At 39.4% G+C, this 22999-nt stretch overlaps 1 protein-coding gene across 8 annotated transcripts in view; it reads left to right on the top strand.

Moving 5' to 3' along the window:
• LOC121518508 (rap guanine nucleotide exchange factor 6) overlaps window positions 1–22999 on the top strand; it is a 211753-nt gene that overhangs the window by 123700 nt on the left and 65054 nt on the right. For all 8 annotated transcript variants that reach the window (XM_041800853.1, XM_041800857.1, XM_041800854.1 and 5 more), the window contains one exon: window positions 22406–22537. In XM_041800853.1, coding sequence (XP_041656787.1) covers window positions 22406–22537 — 132 coding nt within the window. The remainder of the gene's footprint in view (window positions 1–22405; window positions 22538–22999) is intronic.

Raw genomic sequence — 22999 nt, forward strand, 5'->3', positions numbered from 1 at the left:
TTGGAACGACCAGGAGGCCTCTGCGCAAGGATCTAAGGCTGCAGCCTGGCTTTTAAGGGGTTAAAAGTTCTGTTAGGGAACTAGGAGCCAGGCCCTTTAGTGCTTTAAAAGTAAGGAGTAAAATTTTTAAATCAATTCTTAAATTTACGGGGAGCCAGTGTAAGGAGGCTAAAATGGGGGTGATGTGATGTTGTCTGTTAAAACCAGTTAGTAGCCTAGCTGCTGCATTCTGAACTAACTGTAGGTGAAAGAGGGGTTTCTGAATAATACCAGGGAGAAGAGAATTACAATAATCAAGTCTGGAGAAGATGAGGGCATGGATGACTTTTTCAAGGTCTGACCGGGTGAGTATGGATTTAATTTTTGTGATGGTTCGGATGTGGAAAAATCTAATATTACTCTGAGATTTCTGGCTGTGGGTCTGATGTTTTCTGAGAGAGTACTGAGATTGGACTGTATGAACTAGGTGGCGTTTTGAATGTTAAAAAGTTTTTGCTCTGATTTTGATTTATTGAGCTGTAGAAAATTCTGAGCCATCCAGCAGGTGATATCATGTAGACCAGTGGTTGTGTGCCTGGGGAAAAAATTGCGCCAAATTGTCTATGAGACACTACAAAACATGCATCTTTTGTCCTGTTTCGTTGTTTTGTTGCACCTTTTATACTTTCTTAGGCCCAAGCTGTACTATTTTTTAATAAATATATTTGATTGACTAAAGAAATCTCAAATTTGGGTCGCAGTTCTCCTTGAGGAGTTGATGGTGGGTCCCGTGACTCAACCAGTTGAGAACAACTGATGTAGACAGTCTGTAACAGCAGCTAGGCTGCTAGGGTCCTCAGGTCTCAGGGGCAGGCATATCTGTGTGTCGTCTGCGTAGCAGTGAAAGGAGACTTTATGATTCTTAATGATTTGGCCAAGGGGCAGCATATAAATAGAAAATAAAATCAGACCTTAAACCAAACCTTGTGGTACACCACAGGTAAGAGTAGAGGTAGAGGAAGAGAGGTTACCTATAGTGACCGCAAAGGTTCGCTCTAAAAGATAGGAGTTAAACCAGCTAAGAGCAGAGTCCTTGATGCCCACCCAATCTCTAAGACCATCTATTAAAATAGCATGATCAACGGTATCAAAAGCTGCACTGAGATACTAAAAAATTAAAATGGCTCCCTCCCCTCTATCTGCTGCTAAAAACAAATCATTGGTCACCTTGAGGAGGGCCGTCTCAGTGCTGTGGCCTGCTCTAAAACCAGACTGGAATTTCTTAAAGAGGTTATTGTGAGACATAAAAGATAAAAGCTGTGTAGAAACCACCTTTTCTAAAACTTTAGATAAAAATGGAACTTTGAGATTGGTCTAAAATTATCAAAATTAGAGGGGTCAAGGTTGGGTTTCTTTAAAAGGAGGCTGGACCACAGTGTGTTTAAATACAGAGGAAACTACACCTTCTGTTAAAGAGCTATTAATTATTGATAAAATACTGGGCCCAACCATGCTTAAAACCTCTGAGAAATTTTGTGGGAATAACATCAATACTGCATGTAGCTGTTTTCATCTGGGCTAAAATTTCAGATAAGAAGGACAAGGACACAGGCTCAAAAGTATTAAAACAATTAAGAATTTCCCTACTTGTGTTTAAAATACGAGGTGGGTGATATTGTCCCTGATGTCCTTGACTTTATTGTTAAAAGAAACTAAAAACTTCTCACATAAATTGTGAGAAGCATCAGTAAAATGGGAGGGGGTGGTGATTGACTATAAAACCTTAAATAAAACTCTAGGTTAGAATATAAATGGGTAGAAAGAGAAAAAAAATATCCACATTTATGAAAGCTGAAAGTTATTGTTGCAAAATCCACAGGAATAGAGTTCAAAAAGTGAAACAATTAATTTCAACATCAGAACCCAATGATAGTTTGACACACTTAGTGCTAAAATGAGGTAACTGTCCAGGTTGCATACTGGCATCAGTGCTGCTGATCCAACACTCATGCATTGATATCATCAGTAAATCACAACTGGGGAGGGCACATTTGCTGGGTCTGTCAGGGGCCCAGCCAATTCTGTGGGCAGGCTTGGCTGCAGCACTAGGCTGACCACTGTATGTCCAGTTCTTTCCTCTTTTGGCTAGTCTGTTGCGGTGGTTAATTATTTTTATCTAAAAAAAAAATCAACTCTGTTTTGCATATGATCTAAAAATCCCCTTATTTTTTTAACTTGGGAGGCTTTTAAAAATCCTAATTGGGGTATTCTGAATCATATTGTACTGGTTTCGGTCCCAGGTACTTCCTTAGTGGGGGTACTATCACTCCTAAATACACCAGTCCAATCCCATTTTTATAAGTCCTTCTTCTTGGGAAATAAAGGAATTAGTTACATTTCCATATGTGTTTATCAAATAACAACTGACTGAGTTATTGTTTGTCAAAGCCAGATACATTTCAGTGATCACTGATTTTTGCACCAGTAATATAATTTTTTAAATGGTATGGGAAAGGCAGCTGATGCTGACTTAAACATAAGTCTATGTTATACTTAAGTTTGTACATGTGATTGAACTCAACTGTAGTTGCAAATGTCCTTGGTAGTGCAGCAGGTCAAGGTTGACTCAAGTTGACCCAGGCTTCTGCCTCCGCTACCTTCAGCAATCAATGGACCTCGCTGAACACCAGCGTAAACTGTTTGTGTGAAGTCATGCTGTGTTGAATAGTAATGGTGGCGATGCTATTGGCGGGTTAGAGCTGGTTGATGGATCTGATGCCAAGGCTGGAAGAGCGAGGTGAGGCAGACAGATGGACAGATAGACAGACAAAGCGTCTGGAATATCCAAACAGTGAATGATGAAACATGAACAAAAAAACAACTAGAGACCTTTTCTTATGGCTTCTTTTCATTTTACAGGAGAGAAAATAGCTTCAAAGGAGATCAAGAGGGAAAAATCCTCTACTCTACTTTATTTATCCACAATTTAGTGTCTTCTATTTAAGCAGTTAGAGGCTTTATTTGATTCAAGCAGCAGTTAGTGGTGTACCATTCATCATCTGATCAGATAGGATAGATAGCAACATTAAATGGCTGAACCTCTATTAAGTGGACTGAGGAGATTAATTATTCTTCACTGCAGTCTATTGACTCTTTCTCATTGCTCTGGCTTTGTGCCCACATGATAGTACGAGCCTGTTTGTAAACTCAGAGCATCACATTTTTTCCTCTTTGTTCCAAAATGTACATGATCTGATGACATTATTAGAATTAATAGTTCCTTGACTTATTTTAACACTAATCTGAATTTTGAAGTTCTAGACTTTCTTCATACTGTCCATCCTGTCCTTATTTCCTTTGAGAACTTTATTTATTTGAAGAAGCCTTAGAAGCGACAGCAGATTGAATATTTCCCCAAAAACATTAAGCATACTGTGTAGTTTTTACAGACACTTTCTCCAAAACAAGAAGCAAAATTTTCAGCATCTTAAAGCTGATTTCTCAAATGAAAACATTCTTTACTTTCATTAATTTTGAGCAAAAGCTTTCTGAGTTTCTGCATATCAGCAGACTACATAATGGCTACTGTACATCCCCAAATAAGTTTTAATTAGCTTCTGCAACACAAAATGCTGCTGCCGTCATTCCAACTGCACCCTGTGACACCAAGACGTTTCAAACAAGTCAAATAAGCAAAAATAAAAAGCCATGGTTAATAAGGCTTGAGGACTTGAGATGCAAACAAACCCTGCTTTGAGTGTAGCTTTTAAATTATTATTATTATCAAAAATAGCGCTGTGTCAAAAGGTTGTAGAGAGCTTTCAGTCATAAAAAGCACTTTGTATTGCGACTCTCTGCATGATCAGATCAGTTGACAGAAACTGATGGCACCATTAAAGGAGCATTAGATGGTTGCACAGCAGCTCCCCCGGTGCCTGAATATGTTGACAGAACTATTTTTGTGCACTAAGAGGATGACCTTTGCCAGGTGATGTAACGCCACAGCCTCCTCACATTGGCAATAGCGGATTTACTCTGACCTCGAGACTACGGACACTCTGATTGACGGACTGACACGACTCACACCGGGTGTCAGGGTGATGTGGCCTTTTAGTCAGAGAGATGAGAAGATGCGCTAGATAAGGGCACAAGGAGAGAGAGAGAGAGAGAGAGAGAGAGAGAGAGAGAGAGAGAGAAAATAAAGAGGGAGAGACAAAGGCAGAAAACAGAGAGAAAGAGTCCCAGTGAAGGGAGACGAGGGGGAGAGAGAGGGAGAGAGCTTTTAGCATGCTGAGGGAGGTCTAGAATATCATATACACAGGAAGTAGAGGTGATAACGATCGATATGGTTTGCATTAGGCCAGGCCATGTCCAACTAGCCTCCCATAAGTCATAAATTGCTATTAAACCCTTTATAAGAAAAACAAACATTGTATCTTCACCTCTTTTATACACATCTGTTACAATTGCTTCCTTTTAAGATCTGCTAACATGAAAAAAGAAAAAAAATCTTTTTGTTTTTGCAGGATGTTATGAGGTTTTTATAGAAAATATGCATGATGTTGAAAAAGACATGCCATTATAGTTCCTCCTTCAAAGCAGTGATATTTTTATTTGTCCTCAGTTCAAGTGGACTCTGCTTTTGTCACTTCAGCATTTCTTTTCAGATTATACAGATATTGTTTAAGCACTAAATTAGTTTTGCAGTGTGCAAATACATTTGTTATTCAGTGCAGTTATTTTTGAATCAGCATGTAACAGCAGTGTCTCATTCAAGGACATTTCCACTGAGAGTTTAATGTTGAGTGAAGTTTTGATGTTGTAAATTTTTTAGGAACACTTAAGTGAGCAAGGTGACTCCTTTCCACCAACAGCCTGCTAAAACTCGGACGGTTTCACCCTTTAGGATATGGATAAGCCCTGCAGTTGACTGGCGACCGGTCTGGGGTGTACCCCGCCTCACGTCAAATGACAGCTGGGGTAGGCTCCTGTCCCCCTGCGGCCCCAAACGAGATAAGCAGTATAGAAAATGGATGTATGGATGGATGGATATGGTTAATAAGGAGTATTTATTGTGTTCAAAAAGGCACTTCCTTGACAGTATGGTGTCATTTTTGCTGCATTTACAGCTGAGCTTGGGAAAATGACCAGTTAACACTGCTTCAAGACTGTTATCTTACTACTGTAATTGGTGTGTGTCTGTGTGTCTTTCTGTGTTGATTTGCATGCCATATTGTTGCTCCAATACCTCTTAGAAGACTTGGTGGGTGTACCGGTGCGAGACTGGTGTCATAAAAAAGTCATACATATGTATAGATTTTAGATAAAATTGTAAAATGTCATCATTCAGAGACTTCCCCTGTGCAATGAAGTGACTGTGCAATGTTATAGCATAGCTTTGCATATTATTCTGGTGCCAACAGAGGGCACCAGAATAATATGTAAAGTGTGGGTGATTATGTGGTAGAATTGAGAAAGCTAACTCAGGACTGTAACTTGCGATTAGTTGACAATGATGTTAAGAGATCGTCTTATGTTAAAGTGGAGTATGAAGGCATCACCAAGATTTCAATTGTAGTGGTAGTGAAAGGCTCAGGAACCAGTGTAGTCTGTCTTAAAATGCACATTTGATATATTTTACAATCAAGGCGATTCCATGTATAAAGCATCATTCATACAGAGAATAACTCAAAAGTGCTTCCACAGTTAAAAAACAGGGCATTAAAAACATTATCTGGCAGATATGAGCTGCTAAAATGCAAAATGTATTACAATACAGGCCCAAAAACACTGCTTTTTAATTGCTGAATTCAAACAGCTCTCCTAAAAGCATTGTATGATAGTCACAGGCTGATAAAAAAGCACTTGCTTGCCAGATAGTTAAACAAACTTCACCTTTTGACAGAAAAATCTGAAACAAACAACTCCATTTGACAGTTTCAGTGGGCTACAGTAGCACAGAGGAGCCAGTGTTGTGTCCTGAATGGTGTAATTACCGTCCATTAGCTATGATAGGCTGAAATTTCAGGGTAAAAAGCCTACTCAGGCCCTGTATACATTAACATGCCGAGGCTGGTCGACATAAATGGACTGAGAGTGAGGCTGATGATTGAGAGATTCACAAAAACCCATACAAACTGCCTTCACACTCACACACCCCTTCATATGACCTCAGACCTTGCTGGCTTTTCCACTCTCAGATGAAGTTTAACACCCCACAAAAGCATCAACATACGCACAGATATCTTCAACAATACCATTGTGCATTGAATTGCTCCCCTTTGCTTTATGAATACAGACCACACCCACCAGAGCTCTGTCAGTCATGAGCTTCAACCCCCCACACACGTTGGAGTGCTGATATTTCACCCACCCTTAGCCCCCACCCTCCCAATTTCCCTTGCTCCCATTATCTCACTGCTATTGATCCACATCCCCTCCTTTTGCCTGCCACAGCCAGTGAGAGCCTTTACGGGATAATTTTCAAGGGCATTTCTAAACACATGATGATGGTATGGATGGACCACCGCTCTGTGGGGGGTTTGAGAATTTGTGAAGAAGACAAGACAAAGAGAGAGAGGGAGCGTGTATGGAAGCCAGACAGAATGTGGCATGCCTGTACAGAAGAAATGTGGGGGTGGAAGGTCTTTGTCTTTTAACACAAAGTGAATGGTAATAAATTATTATTCTTTAATATACCAAAATACAAAGACAAAGAAAGCATTGTTAAGTCTTGGCCACCATTTGCGCATTCATTCAGTAATAGTTGCTGTTTGCAAGCTTGGTTCAAAGCGCCTCATTAGAGCTCTTTCAATACAAAAGCTCATCTGTCATTGGTGAGACATCTTGGCAGCTGCACAAACATCAACACTAATAGCAGCTAAAGATTATAGCTATTGGCCTAAATATGAGATGACCCTGATCAATCTAATTATCTTAGTTTAAGGAAGAAAGACTTTAAGAAAAAAAAAATCTTAATTTTGTAAAGAAAGCAATTAATTTGAAAATAATTATAAAACAAAAGCAATGAAAACAACCATGTTGATAAAATCATGTCTTTTAGATAAAAATGTCACATTATTACATCAGTATTTCTCACAGAATGACATTATACCTGTGGCTATGCCGACAGGGGTGTTGTCTGTTGAGTCCTCTTATCTACACACTCACATCTTCTCTCTCACCACACACAGATATGTGTCTCACTCCACTTTCTTACCTGTTTGCCAACACAACTCATTCTTAATTCACTCTGGAAATCCAAGGTTTAAGAAGTGACCGTATATGGTCCCTTGCCTGTTTAAGGAAAAAATGCCATAAGTGTATGCATATTAAAATGTTAACAATGGAAAATTAACGCATACAGATTCTTATGTGTATTTACTTGCACATTAAAAGACCTGGTGAGGTTGCCTTTAGATTCTGACCTATTTTAGAGGAAGGGCATGAATGACTTCAGAATACTGTAAAAGTAATGGTGGTAGCATCAGTTTTGTCTTATAATTCTGAAATGACACCTATAATAATCATAAATAATGAATAACTAAGTACATTTTATCGCCTTTTATCCTAACAATAAAAATAACAACTGATTTCTGCTATTTCAGTATAATAAAACTATTATACATATAACTATATACTGTTAGAGTAAAAATCAAAACTAATATAAACCACATAAGCATAACAAGACTAGCCAAAAATCCCACATTTGGGTATGGACCCCAAGTTGGGTCTCAGATTTTGAGGCGGGAATGTTTCCATACATTTCATTTGACTCTGTTATTCTAGTCAAGAAACAGATTCTGGTTGTTTTCTTGTGATTTTAACTCATTTTTTTAGAAATATCCCGAAGACAGCTGGTTTTCCTGTTGAAAAAGTCATAATTCCTTGAGATTTAAATAGAAAAAAATCTACTCTATCATTGCAAAACATGATAAAATAACATGTTAACCTGCAAATCCTCCTAAACTTCTGTCCAGTCTCTTTGTTCAGTCATCTGTTTTTCCTTCATCTAAGGCCAAATTTTTCATTGGATGTATTTCAGTGGTTGAAAATTTTAAGAAATTGGGTCATAATGTCACTTTGATTAAGTTGTGGTAGATCCTGTGGCTAGACCAATTAAGAGCCACTTATTTATACCTTGAAAATGTCTGTAAATTAGTCAAATTTTGGATCTCTCTTTAGGTTTTTTTTACAAACCTGTGTCAAATTCAAACTACACTATAGAGCACTGTAACCCTACCTCATGATGAATTATTTGAAAATATTCTTAGTATGATCACCAGATAAAATGGCGTTATGAATCAATACAGGGATAATTTTAAACCCCTAAATGGGCATATGCCCAAATATGCTACCTTCATTTTTCCTGCTAAAATTGCAGTAAAAGCTAGAAATCCTTAAAATCAAAAAATATCATGACATGTAGCACTAAAATTCACTTTTATAATGTGAGTTTCATGAACTTATCATGGTTGGTTAGGATTTTAGGGTCATTTATTTGGGACCAAAAGAGACGGAAAACTGTATATTGCGAGTTCTGGAGGAAGAAGAAAGTTTAGGCGCTCGAGGCCACTTCTGATTAGTCAGATACTGTGACTGATTGGCTGTGAAACATTTATTCTGGTTCTGTACCACAGAGAGTTGTCTGCAAAGAAAGTTGATTGAAGTGACCTCTATGGTTCCTTGTCCCATGAAGGTTTAAGTATATTAATGGCAATCTAATATGGATAAAATGCTTCAACCATTATCTTTAAACATGTCTGATAACTCTTCATCAATAAGTTCACCTACTTTTGAGCCACTTAGCTCTGGACAGTCTCCCTGGCTCCCCTTGACACTGCAGCTGAGTGACAGCTGACCTCAGTCCTTAGTCCCTACTGGCACAGATAAAATGCTCTGTCTGTTGTTGTAAAGGTGTTTTGACATTTAAAAGTCTAGACCAGGACCCCAAGACGATCCTGCCTTTTTTTTAAAAGTAGTTTCAAGGGGAAAAAGCAGTCTTTTATTCTGGCTAATAAAGTAATTCAAACATAACAGAGGGAGCATATTCAAGCACCACTTCAGCTCATATCCAGCAGCTGTTCTTATTCCAAAGATTTTTTTCCAGGTGAAATAATAAAATGTTTGATAGCCATTAGAGCGCAGGATTGGTGTTAAGTCACTGGGCACGCAAGCTTAATTTCCTGTTCAGCCAGTGGTTCAGAAACCGTGGCCTCGCTGTCTGGACTGAGGTGAGAGGGCCAGCAGAGAGGAACAGCAGCCAACATTAACAACAACACCCCAGGAGAACCAAAGGGTGGGGCTGCCCCTGCACCTGGCCCCTGGGTCAACCTGTAGGGGTGCCAGGGACTCGCTGCATGCTTGTGTTTGTATGCGTACAGTAGTGTGGGGCTGGGCTGCAAGAGCAGGAAGCATCTGTTAACAGAGGGGAGCCAGGAGGTATGGCGCTGTATGTGTGTTTCTGTGCACAAATGTGTGTTTATTGCAGTAGTAGTCATGTCAGTGTTGAAGCCAAGCGTTTGGCCTTCCCTCCTGTATCCGGCAGACCTAGCCATGGCCTACCTTCCTCAGGAGCTCAGACAGAGACGCCTTGCAGCTTCCTGTTGCACATGCACACACTCACTCACATGCAGACAAACACAAAGAACAAAGGAATGAGCTGACAATGAGCTTGATTGAGAGTGCATGATAACAGTACTACAAACTTGTGTGGACAAACCTTTAACTACATCAACATTGTCCAATGAAGACTATTTTTCTCCTAATTTCATGTTAGTTGCATATTTGATAGATGAAGTGACAAAAAATAGAGAGCAAATTAGGCCTGCAGGAAAGCCTTAAAAGAGCTGTGACAAACCCATCGCATGCTTTTAGGCATTTTTGTTCAACTAACACTGTAAATTTGAATGCCATCACATTCATTTTAATTAAATCACCCTCATCAAAACCGCCTATAGATCTTTAACCATAGCATGAAAATGTATTCATTAAATTGTCCCACAGCGGGACAATAAAGGAGGAGTTGCAGAATACAGAGTGGATGTGATGAAAAAGATGAATTGGTGCAGGAAACGGTTGAATTAGCAGAAGTAAACCTCATTCATTCAAATTTCCACCCTGGAGAAAAGATAGATTGGGTTTGGCCTTATAGATTCTACAAAACAAACATTTTGCCAACTTTTTTCATTAGTAACCACCTGTGTTGCACTTAAATGTCATGCTTAAACATTTTGTACTCACCACAGGTTTGGGTCCATTGAACATTTCATCACCCATATGTGAAAACAAGTCAAAGACAAGGTTAACAGGCCTGTTAGAGGTTGAATATCACTTTCAGAAAAACATATGATGCTGTTTGGCAACAAGTGCTGTCTGCTTCCTGCTACCACATACACGCATGTTCACTTGCTGTAGATGCCAACTGGGAGGACTTTCCACTAAAGCCGGTCTGTAATACAGTCAGACCTCTTCAGTCCTCCAGAGAAGAATACTTGACTCTGCAGGGGTGCTGACCCGTACTAATTATCTCCTTCACTGTGTAAGCCGCCACAACTTTGAATGAGTCCTCAAGACTGTGGGGTATGAATGAGCCGACATCGCAGCCAATTTAGAGCTGTTACTCGCCAAGAAAATTTAGACTAATTCAGATCTAGGGAATGGAGAGTGGGGCTGAGGCATAATGAAATGTTTCAGGGTAATTTTACACCAACAAATGAAGGTCTTTATTCAAAGTGTTCAGACAGTTTCTTGTGAAACCAATACTGTTGTGTGTTTAATATCTTTTGTGGCAGTGATTTAACAAACTAATTTCCATATTCCAGGACTCAAGCCAGACTTCACTCATTAATCTGATGACTTTAGAGTCAAGAAACAACAAAAAAGGATTGCAACTTAATTTTTGTGTTAGTTCTAAACGATATGAGTTTCACTAAAGCTGCAATCCTGATGCCAAATCAGAACATCTTGTACACCAGCCAGAAAAACAAGTAAATGACTTGTTTATAACTTGAAGCAAAGGTTCAGGACTAAGACTTAATTTGGAATAAGATGGATGTAGCGAGTGGCACAGCATAGGGTGCTGTCCAGGCAGATGGTAGGGTTGCTGCAAGCCCCTGCTCATGCTGTGGATGTCCCAAGGGCCAAGAAACAGCTGGTGTTGTGATATTATCAAGTGCGAAAAGGCCGGGACAAAAGAGATGCCGTTGAGCTTGACTCTGCACCCGCCCCCTCTCCAGCACCAGGCCATGGCATGAGAGTACTAATACTTATTTTGCTTCGTTTGCTGATTCAGGATCGTGTTATTGTCTGAGCGTTATTCCTAGCTTTCCTTTACACTTATATGTTGATGAGTCAAAACATGTAATGAGGACAAAGAAACACTCTTCCTTCTTTTTCTCTTTTTTTCCTAAGTTTATCTTCACTGTCTCCTCTTTCTGTGTGTATCCCTTGCCACATCTCTCTCCTTCATCACTCTCAGACATTAGGGCAAAAGTCACAGGCCTCTGGCAGTGTTGGTGACAGTGCCATTCAGCATCCCGTCTGTCACAATACTGGCACGACAGAGTGGAGATACTGCCAACTTACTGTGTTTACCCAATAATCAGGCTTGCCAGGCACTTTCTCTTTCTATCCAAGCAAATCCAAAACACTGCCAGCCCAAGATAGTTTAACCTTGTTCTTCTAAACCCAGCACATGCCACATCTCAGGAAGTGATTTTTTTCATAACCAAGATTTAAATGTTTTTAGAGTGATTTATAGACAAAGTGTTATAAAAAATGTGCTAAAATTTTTTTTTCTACCAAGTTGCTACACTCTCAGGATCCAACCATTTGTGTCTCCTTTTCTCTCGCAAAACGGTTTTGAGCATATGTTCCTGGAGAGCACTGTGAAGACGTTTAAAGGAAGATGTTCCAATGCTTATTTTTGTCAAGTCGCTCTGACTTAGATGTGTCAGTTGCTGCACAACCTCATGTCAAGGCAGTTGTACCAAAAAAAGGTACCTCTCTAAAAATAACTTGCATGCTGCTTTCTCTGACAGTATCTCTTGTCTCTTTACATGTTAAATTGAAGTCAGTCTTGATGACACCTCAGCACCACCAGCAACGTTCAACCTACCTTATCGATGCTTCTGGCATGCGGATGATTGTCACAGTTTTTTTGGACCTTGGTTCCTCTAGTTTTTCTGTTCTCCTGTGAGGTCTGGACGTTGACTGATGGCCAGAAGCACTGACTGGACTCCTTTTGACAACTTGTCTTCAGCGTGTCTTTAGGAATCATATCTCAAGGCGCTTGCACAATTAGAAAATGCCTATCCAGCCAATGGAATACCGAATGTAAATCATTAAAAAAAACTTGAAAACTCTCAAAAGTATATTGAAAAGTATAAATGGGCTATTACACTTCAGTATAATTTAAGATTTATGCCTCCTACATGGATTTCATAAAGTGCAGTGCTTGTGCAAGTGATGCAAGTGGTTTTATGCAATGCTGCACACATTTTATTTTGGTGGGCATATTCCCTGTAACTGAGCTGTCTTTGACAAAGCAGAGCTGGCAGGAGATGGAGGCTGTGCAGAGAAAGAATTGACGAATTCTTGCTTATATGTCTGCGCTGTCCTCTCTGCTTGACAGTATTTCTGAATCTCACTCCTCATGTGGTCTCCATCAAACTCTGCTCGCTCTTTCCCTCCTTCCCCTTCTCTGTGCTACGCCTGCCTTTGCAGTTGTCGTCCTTAATTCCAACTTCAATTCATTATATGTCCTCCTTTCCCCCTGCCGGTACACACACGTAAACACACACATAAACACAGAGAAGGAGAGGCCGTCACACTGCCATGGTGCCAGAGATATGGCAGCCTGGATGGAGGTAGAATTGAACTCTTAAGAGAATATTCAAGTCTTTTTTATCTCCATCTGTGCCCTCCCTTTCACTTTATCCTCATTTCACCCCTCCCCCCGCTGTCAGCCCTATCTCTATTATATGCTCTTTCCAACTCACTGCTACCTCTATCACATTCACACACACATTCATTCACTCCAGTCTCAATCATATGCCGCTCTCTCAGTTTCTCTCAGCTCCTCATACACTTTCTCCTTTCACTTCATCACAGTCAGATTCACTTCAGGTTTCCTCTGTTTTCTCTCTATTTCCATCTGCCTCCCTACACTGTATCCTAATCCAACCGTCTGGCACTTTTCAGTAATAACCATGGCTGTGTGCTACTGAGCCCATTCTATAAGTTCAGTGTTTTACTGAATGGGTCCAGTAGATGAATGTAGTCCAAATACAGTCTACTGAGTGTAGATTGTGGCATCATATTTCATTAGCTCTTCTGTTGTGTCATAAAAGCCTTCCCTTTTGCATAAATATGTGTGCTTAACATGCATGGCACTTTCTCCATCACAGAATGTGTTTTTTCCCAACATGGTCACCCTTTTAGTCCGAGCCAAAAGTGACCTTGATTGATCAAAGCATGTTTCAAGTGCTAAATCAGAACCTTCAAAATGTGTGTGTAAGTCTCTGTGTCTCTCTGTGTGTTTGTTTTTCCAATTCCAGACATCCGAGCCGATGTTCTCACCTGGCTTGGCTAGTCTGATGAGGCGACTTTGAGGCATTTTATTGAAACAGAACTGCATGTGTAGCACAAATGGCGTTTGATCCAGTGAGAGAAAAAATACATGACTGAAGGCAAGGACATTTTAAATAAAGGGCTGAAGGAAAACAAAAGGACTCTGACCAAAGAGGTGACAGGAAAACAGAGTTTCATATGTAATCATGGAGTAAATAAAGACAATCAAAGCAAGTTTGCCTGAATGGAAACAATGAAAATAGAGACCCAGAGAGCAATTTCATGACTGTACCAGCAGGTGTTTTTTATCTAGAATGAAACACTTAAATGTGCTCTGAGACTAACTCTTTGCATGGTGGTTAACCTCTGCTACTGTATGTGGGTTAACTTCTCCTGTAATCATGTGCTCAGACTTAAATCAACACATGGTGACAGTTGCTTGAATACAACAGCAACAGATTTCTTTTTGGTATGCAATTTCTGTCAAATCCGGAACAAAAACTGCACCAGTATGTAGGACACAGTCTGTTTTTCCTTTGTAGTGATTTCCAGTTCATTGCTGTGTCGACTCAACAGAAGAGTTATAGGGCCATGTTAAGGGGAAAAAATCCTTTGCACTTCGAGATTAAAGTCAAAATGCTTCCAACGCACATGCGCACATCTTGGGTTGCTTCCACAGGGACCAGGAAGTGCTTTTATCAGTGCATTTCTACCTCATTTCATTTATGAATGAAAACAGAGAGGTGGTTTCCTGTTGAGTATATACGCCTTATGAGGCGCTGTTTTTATTGAAAAGAGTCCTCAATTAAAAACTAGTAGTAGTATGGAGAAGGAGGCCGAGGAGATGGGAGGAGCTGAGGATCGCTGGTCTGAACGTGCTGCAAACAGGGGAGCCATTGTACAGAAGCCAATTTGTCAGATTGAACTCACAACCTATGACAGCCATTAAAAGAAACATCCTGTTACAGTTATAAAAAATTAAGAATTTCTCAGTCTTTGAAAACTTAAGAAATATTTAAGATTCTTTAAGGCATAAGAAAATTATGTAGCATAGGAATTTCGGCACAGAATTCTACATACTGTACCTTTAAATGTATGACTGTGACCAAATGAGGGAAAAGCCGTTAAAAAGTGTCACTCCCAACCTGGTCTGCACGGCAATATCTCCAAGCATGCACTATAAATAAGGGCAAAATTCAATTCCTGTCAGATCGTGTGCAGTGTGTAATGGTGGTGTCTGCACTTGCAATCAAAATGGCCCATGTCTTAGCGTTTTATACTGAATATTGATCTTGCCTGTATAAAGGACATAGCTAACTTATAGATGAGTAAACTGACATTAAAAGTGAGTATTTTACACCAAAATTTAATGAGTATCATAATTGTGGAAAGTAATTTTTAAAACTTTCTAATGTCTGTTTTTTCCCTATACTGTTCTATCTAAAAGGTTGTCGATAGAAAACTCACACACTTATCATTATTTCTTGTTTAATCCAATGCAGTCATAGCAGCAAAAATCATATTAGCTCATCATTTCCACATTAGTGTGTGAGACCAAAACACTTGACACCTAAAAAACTGGATAATCAACAACTACACATGCAGACAGAAGTAAGTATGACATTTAGATGGTTGCACATCCCTTTATAATGTAATTTATTACTGGTTTATAGATGCTTGGCTTTGCTTATTCTTCTGTAGTCATGACAAGTTAGTTGTCATTGCTGACCTCTACAGGCCGACCTTGTTCATGTCATATGTCTGATCTCACCCTCCATAACAATGCCTCTATACTCAGCTGTAGTGTTACTGTATGAGTACTGTAGCTGGTTCTTCTGGATAAGCTAATTCTCAAATAGAGCTGAACTGTTATCATCCCTTCAGCCTCACAGCCTGCACACATTTTCAGTCATGGAAAAACACAAAATTCAACCTTTGTGATCATCCTAAGGAGTGATTAATGTGTTTGACAGTTTTAGAAAAGTTGGAGGATGTCAAATGAAGGAGTTTGTAACTGATTTCTTCAGTAGTTGGTGTTTTTGGTTGGAAGATTTAAGTTAAATGGTAAAAATAAATAATGTTGTACAATGGTCGCTCATAAAAGACAAACCTCTATCTGAGTGTATTTTTCAAGGAGCAAGACGCTGTTGCAGAATTATCAAGTCTAGCTAAAATGCGTCCTTCATATTTCTAAAAATGTATCAATAAACAGACATAAGTACACATATTTCTGCCATCTTACTTCTGTTATACACGTTTTGCAAGCATGCATTCACAATAACAAAGATGTCATACTACTCAGATATATGGGCAAACTTCAGCTGAGAAATAGTTCTCTCTGGGATACTGATGCAGTTTGTTGTTCTATTTGCAACAACAAATTATATTCATAGCTTTGTGTCATTGTTTGTTGAACCCGCTTTAATTATCATCCTCATCAGAATTCATCAGCCTCATCACATTTTCTTTAATTACTCAGATAAGCCATTCGTCCTCTTTATTATTCATCTTAATGTGTTGTTCTCGCTCTTTCTCCTGTTCCTCTTCATCGCATCGTTTGTATTGGTGTATATGTCTTTGTCATGCCCCATTTCTTTTGATAAATCTCTCTATCATCCTCCATTAGCCTATCTCTTTTTCTTTTGTTCTCTCTGAATTTATTCTAAAGATGTCTTTCTTTCCTTCTGATTAGCACCGATATAGTCAGTTCTGAGGTCTGTGTGTCCTTTTAGTCCTTGTGTTGTTTAATTGTATCCTAATGGAGCATACACTGAAACAATAGTTGGTTACATTAGCTATGAAATAATACAAAGCATAGGTCAAGGTCAAGTAGGAGTTCACTACAGTCGTCTTCAACCATTTCCCTCCCCCTCTTTCTTCTTCTGCTTTAATGGTGTGACCCCTTCTTGGTGCCTTTATCAACCAATTTCAGTGTATTTTGCTAGTTTTAGACAAGGCGTCAGCCGTTAAAATCCTTGAGGATGCCCTAAATATCTCCCTACACATTGAGCTACAAGGTAGCTGTAGATTAACCAAACACTAAATTGCCTTAAATACCCTTAGTGTCTTGTGTTTGAAGGCAAATGGTAAGCTTTATAGCTTGTTCTATCTCTGAGGAAAGAGAGGGAACAGAGCACTCAGGCCCACAGCAAGTTAATCTCATTGTTAAAATGGAGGCAATGAGTGAAGAACGAGAGTGGTAGATCAACCATCAGGAATCGATGTCCAGATATTTAACGCTAGCTAAAAACTTGATAAAAAGCTTGACCATACTCTGATATTACTGTAAAGAAACAATATCGAGGAAGCACTTGGCAGTGGCAAGGAAAAACTTCCATTAAAAAGGCAAAAAACCTGGCGCGCCGGTAGTCGAGGCGACCCGGGTTCAGGTCCGGCACGTGGCACTATTTCCTGCATGTCTCTCCCCGCTCTCTTCCCTGTTCCAACTGTATCCACTGTCCTATCAAATAAAGGCAAAAAGGCCAAAAATAAATAAAAAAAAAAAAGGCAGAAAACTTGAGCAGGGTCATCAGTCGAGTCAATGGTTAGACTGTCTGAGAGCAGGATACAGGGAGAGTCCCACAGACAGAAATATAGGGAAAGATTTTGTCCATGCCAATCATGCATTCATAAACTGCATCTGGGAAAACAACATGGTTTTTAAACCTTTCCCAGGCTTGCCCCTGTGGATTTTCAACCTTCTACTGCTGCTGCACCTTTCATGGTTTTGATGGTTGAATTTTATCCAGACTTAATCAGACTCTAAGTGTCTGGTGTTGTGAAAGCACTACATTTACATCCTCCCCTGATTGTCCCTGCTGGTTGACATGATAGAGTTGTACAGCTGAAGGAACTCTGCCCATTTATATTTAATCTCCTAACTCTCATCCTTAATGCATGAAGAGAATGGGAGACCCCCATAAACCCCCCTCACGGCGCTCCACAGTGGGAGAGGGAAAGAGGGGGATTAGAACGGGATTAAGTCTGCGGTGTGAATAGGAGCCACGAGACCACCACAATTATTCGCTTCCCCACATCACTCCCTCACCCGTCTGCCAGCCTCCCTTTTCTCTCTATCGCTCACACAAACACACAAAATCCCCCTGTCTGTCATTGCCTTGTTTTATTCTCTGGCAGCTCTGGAGGAAACATGAGTGAGGAATTTTGTCTCCTGGTCCTTACCTTTGTATTTTCCTTTTAGTACCTGGAAGGAATTAAACAATATTCTTTACAAGGAATAAATGAATAACCAACAGAAGTCTTCATCATTATTTTTGCAGACTCCATTGTTTACACTGCTCAACAGCAAGAGAGCTGGTAATGGCAGGAGGATGTCACAGCTGCTGGAGCCTGGGGAGAACATTAGCAGGCTGTTAATGGACCAGTGACTTCATAGTCTGTGCTGTTTGCCTTGCAACAGGTCTGAAATATGCACAAATACACTGTAGTCCTGCAAAATGACAAAATGTAGTGACTTTTTGAAAAGTCTCAAGGGAAAAGATGAAACATGCTAGAAAAGAAGCCATCTTGATAAATGTGCTGTCAGATGTATGTTCCATTGCTACAAGTCTTGAAGAGGTTTGTGTAGTTTTATCCAATATGGCTCAGCAGTCTGACACATCAGTCTCTGTCTGCATACATGCCTGTGTTTTCTGGCAAATGCCTTTAATGGATGCATGGTAGCTGCTTTATCATCACTGGCTTACAACACACATCATATAGAAATCAATAAGTATTTACCTGTGATGAAATTATCAATCACTCTCTGTCCCCCTCACACTTCTCCCTTTGTCTCCTTATTCACACACAAACATAACAAACCGGTAATGAAGACTGTCCGTCAGTGAAGAGAGGATTCTCCCTGTTCATGTTTGATTTAGTCAATAACTCCAGTAGTTGCTGTTAGTAAAACACACAATACATTATGCTGCTGTAATGGTAATGGATTCCACTTATACAATCCTTCGTCATACTGAAACTAATGTTAGAGGCCTATACTGAACAAGCATCTCTGAGTTACTGTAAAGCAGATATGTATTATGTACATTTGTTCTTGCAGTGTACACAATGATGACATTCGGAGATGCTGTCTATTTGATTCATATTTATTTTCAATGGCATACTTAAATGTTAAGTTGTAAGGAGAAAGAAGCAGGAGATTCATTGATATTTAAGCCATCTAATCCACTTTTCCTAGACAGGATTGTTAAACTTTTAGATAAATATGACAGTGAATCTGTTGCACCTGAGTTCTGGCTCAAGATTTTTGTTAGAGTCATACATTTAGTCTTACAATGATCAATGTAAATACAACCAGCTTTTGGACATCACCTCCTAACAATGATGTTGAATTCACATAAACAGGGTTCCAGCAAGGTAAAATCGCTGTAAAGTTCTATTCAAACTAATAGCACAAGTTTGATTAAGTCAGAAGCAGAATAAAGGAGGAGCTGGGGTGGTGGAGGGTTGCAAAAAGTGCCTTTCAGCAGGAGCAGTAAAAGGTAGCCAGCGTAGAGCAGTTTAAATATGGCAGCATGAGTGTGATAAGCCAATAGCGTGCTTAAAGCAAATGCTGATGAGGGCTTGCACAAGATCAGCTAATCTCAAATACAGGGCCATGCTTGATTCAATAGTCTGCTTGAACTAATGCTGAATGCCCGATCTATTGCAAAGAACTCTGTTATGTTTTGGTTTCAGCTATCTTTTCTAATTTTAACAAAATACATGCAAATAATGCAAACTGCAGAACTAGAAATTACAAATAAACATTTTTTAAAGCTAAATCCTGTACAAAACCATAATGCAAATTCAAGATGACTGAGGTGAAATCAAACAAAAATTGTGTTTTTTTTTTAGTCCTGTAGGAGAAAATACATGCATTTGTATTTGTTAAAATAAGTGGTGGCCTTTTTTACATACATTATTAACATTTACTATTTCAGGCTGCAGAGAAATCTAGCTGTTGTTATACTCAAGTATAAACAGCAATGAGTGATTTAAGACACAAGCCACGGGTTCATAGTGGTGTTTGAATCTAGTGCACATACGTTGATCTTCCTTTCTAATGTGCCACATTAATAACAAGCCATTGAACTCCTTAAACTCCACCCCCTTAACTCTTCGTCTTCTTGTGGGTGTGGGGAAGTGGAGTGGGGGAGTTAAGTGCTGGTGGGGTTGCACAGTACAACAGGCCTATTAGAAGAGAGTACTGAGGGGGCAGCACCCCCAGACTCATCATCTTTAATATTACATGTTGGCACCACCGCTCCTTGCAGCCTTCCCCAGTTAGCTTCCCAGCTCCAGTTTGGTTTGGTTTGCTTATTTGACTGGATGGTGTGAAAGTCTTGGTGTGTTTTATGTGTGTGTTTGGACAGCCCGTGTTGTCTGGTGTGGCGATGGAGGAGGTTTGCTGTAGGTTTGCCAGGTGTCGCAGGAGGACATCTTCTCTCACGTTGGCACTGTCTCGATCTAAGCTGGTAAGGCTGAGGAATCACAGGTTTTTGAGAGCTGATGGAGCACCAAGAACATTTGTACAAAGAGAGATGAAGCATAGCTGTTTCTTTTGATTGGAAATCAAATTGTTGACCTTTTTAGTCAGTCTCTGAATCCTATTTGAAGAAAAACCTGACTGACTGACCTATTTTTTGTTCTTTCTTTCCCATTATTTATGTGTGAGGAGGACCTTCCCTTTTGTTGCTGCTGTTTATCGAGTGATTCAGGGATTGCAATTCTAAAAACTTGAATCTTTGTTGGATAAATAAGGGAGTAACCTTTGACAAATCTGCTCATGAACATGTAAAACAGCTACCTTTTTTCCCGCTAACCAGTAATAATCAGTGTATTTGACAAGGAGAAATCTTTTCGGATGGCAGTATTGTCACCTTTTGAGTCAAGTGGTCAAGGATTTTTAGTTTAATTTAGGGTCAGGTTTATCTTCTCAAGCTCTAACATGCAGTTAAAACAGCATAAACCACCAGTTTTTTTTTAAAAAGACCTAACACAAGGAACAATGGAGTATTGTAGTGAACCACTGTCTGCCTGTCTCCCTCTCTCCATGGTCCTGAAATTAATATTGCTCAACTTTCCTTCTGTTTACATATTCTTTTAAGTCACAAACTCCAAAAACAGCACAAGATTGCCATAATTTAGCAACATCCTTGTGTCCTCACAGCAGCACAGTTGCGAATCTATTGAACAAAAGCAATTATAGCTCAAACTGGGAACAAATATAATAGAGTTTTTCATGCTCAGTCTTTCATCGTTTGCTGTAATTCTATGTAAAAAAAAAAAAAAATCAGTTTGGAAAACTGAGTGAAACGACTGATCTGGTTTGTTTGTATGTCATTCCCTGTTAAGGAAAGTTGCATTGTGGTCCTCTTACTCAGGTCAAAAAGCAGTGCTCTGGGAAAGGATGAGACGCTGCAGACACATACAGGTTCTTGCAGGGATTTGACCTCTAGACTGACATTTTTACTTCCTTCTGAATCTGAAGGGTTCAGTCAACAGTGAAATTTTAGCAATTTAATTTCTGAGCATGCCATCTTCGCCAAAGTTGATAACAAATTAGAAAAAAACAAGACTTTTGTTGAGCTGTTTTTTGCACATTTTGTTGTGCAAAATACTGAAGTAAAAGACTGACCAGCAAATATCAACTGATTTTTTTTTAACCCTGTGAGACTGATGTCGCTATGTACGACAAGAAAAGAAACAGGTTATTTAAATAACTTTTGAACCATAAATCACGGCTGTTTACTTTTCTTTCTTTTAACCCTTACGGTAGCTATTTTAGTGAGCCTGGAACTTGGATGACTTTCCTGGGTCTTTAAAGATTAAATCCACTCCAGTAACTCTGATATTGAATGACTTCTTATCCATGTTTTAATCCATTTTTGATCATTTCTGCCGCTAGCTTAGCATAAGCCCCCTAATGTGTTCCTGAAACAGATGTTACATGGGCTGTGTCAGCTAATGTTCTGTTATGTCCTCATGCTATGCTCTGTCAAATAGCGCGTCTATACACTTAAAAACTTGAGGAGGCTGAAATACTCATAATGGAGGGGAAAAAGACACACAGCCTGAAATGCAACCCTCTGTCACTTCAGGCAGGAACTGTATATAATGTCTCATAGTCAGCAAATATAGAAAAAGTATAAGGGTTTTTTTGTAAATATGCAATTTTTTTAAGACTTTTTGTCACAGAATGATCTTTTTTTTCACTTTTTGGTCCCCAAGAGATGAGAGAACAAGCTTGTGCAGAAAAATTGCAGAAAAAAGGATGTTTAGAGCTTGACTGTAAACCACAGGGTTGACTATTTATAAGCTTTTTAAGACAATAAGTCCAGCCAAGACAAAATGGTTAAAAAATAGCTTATGGCTCACAGGGTTAAAGAGTTTATCATGAAAGTTTTCACTGTCCAGTATGATTTAGTAGTTGAAATAGCTTGTTTTGAGTTTGTTTTGAGCCAGTTTTTCTATTAATTGTGCTCTGATAGCTCATGACATTTCGCTGTCTGCACTAAGAAAAAGCCTGTCATAGCAAATTAAGACAGTAAGGCCAGGATTTACACTTCTATTGTTTTGATGAGGTCACACCAAATATAAAAATGTCCCTCCACCCCCTCCTGTCTACCAAGCATCAGATCATCCAGCAGCCTTGTATCATAATTTACAGCAGTCTGAAGAGTCTTCAGCTCTATCCTCCTCATGTTAATTATCTGATTGTAGCATGTGAAACTGTGCCAGACCAGCTTTGGCTCTCAGGCTGATGAAAAACTGAGTGTGTGTTTTGTTGTGTGACTTTCTAGAGTTTGCCTCTTAAATTCATACACGCTTCTCTTCCTGTCTGTCTGAACAGCTTCCTGCTGACCTCAATAAGATGCACCTAACAGACCACGCCCATCAGCAGGTGATGCATGTGCCTCCAAGCCAATCAGGATGCAGCATTGCGAGTGACTCTGGGAGCAGCAGTCTGTCAGATATTTATCAGGTGGGTACAGAATTGCTTGTTTTAATCATTCATTTCATCAGGGGTTTTTCTGGGGTTTTTTTTTTTTTAGAGATTAACCCAAAACTGGCTTTTGTGTTAAAATATTCTGTTCATGTTTCAGGTTTAGATGTGGGACAAAAGGCAAATCATGAAATGAATAATCTTCTGTAGCCTGACAAAGAGTTATTTGACATTCATCCTCTCACTTTGCCTTATTCTTTGTATTCATGATAAGCACTCTCAGGTCGTTTTGAAAGCTCCAATTTCAAGTTACAAAGCTGAAGAAGTTACATGTTACATTCATCTATCAATTTGGGTGTCTTTGGTCCTAAGTTAAGCTAAAAAGTTTTCCTGCTCCATGCTACCACTATTCCTTGAAATACATAAAACAGTGAACCTTATCAAACCCCTGTCCTCTATAGTCAACATCTGATCCATGTCATTAGTAATTTACTGATGTTT

The sequence above is a fragment of the Cheilinus undulatus genome, linkage group 12 (assembly GCF_018320785.1).
Source record: "Cheilinus undulatus linkage group 12, ASM1832078v1, whole genome shotgun sequence".
Classification (NCBI taxonomy): Eukaryota; Metazoa; Chordata; class Actinopteri; order Labriformes; family Labridae; genus Cheilinus; species Cheilinus undulatus.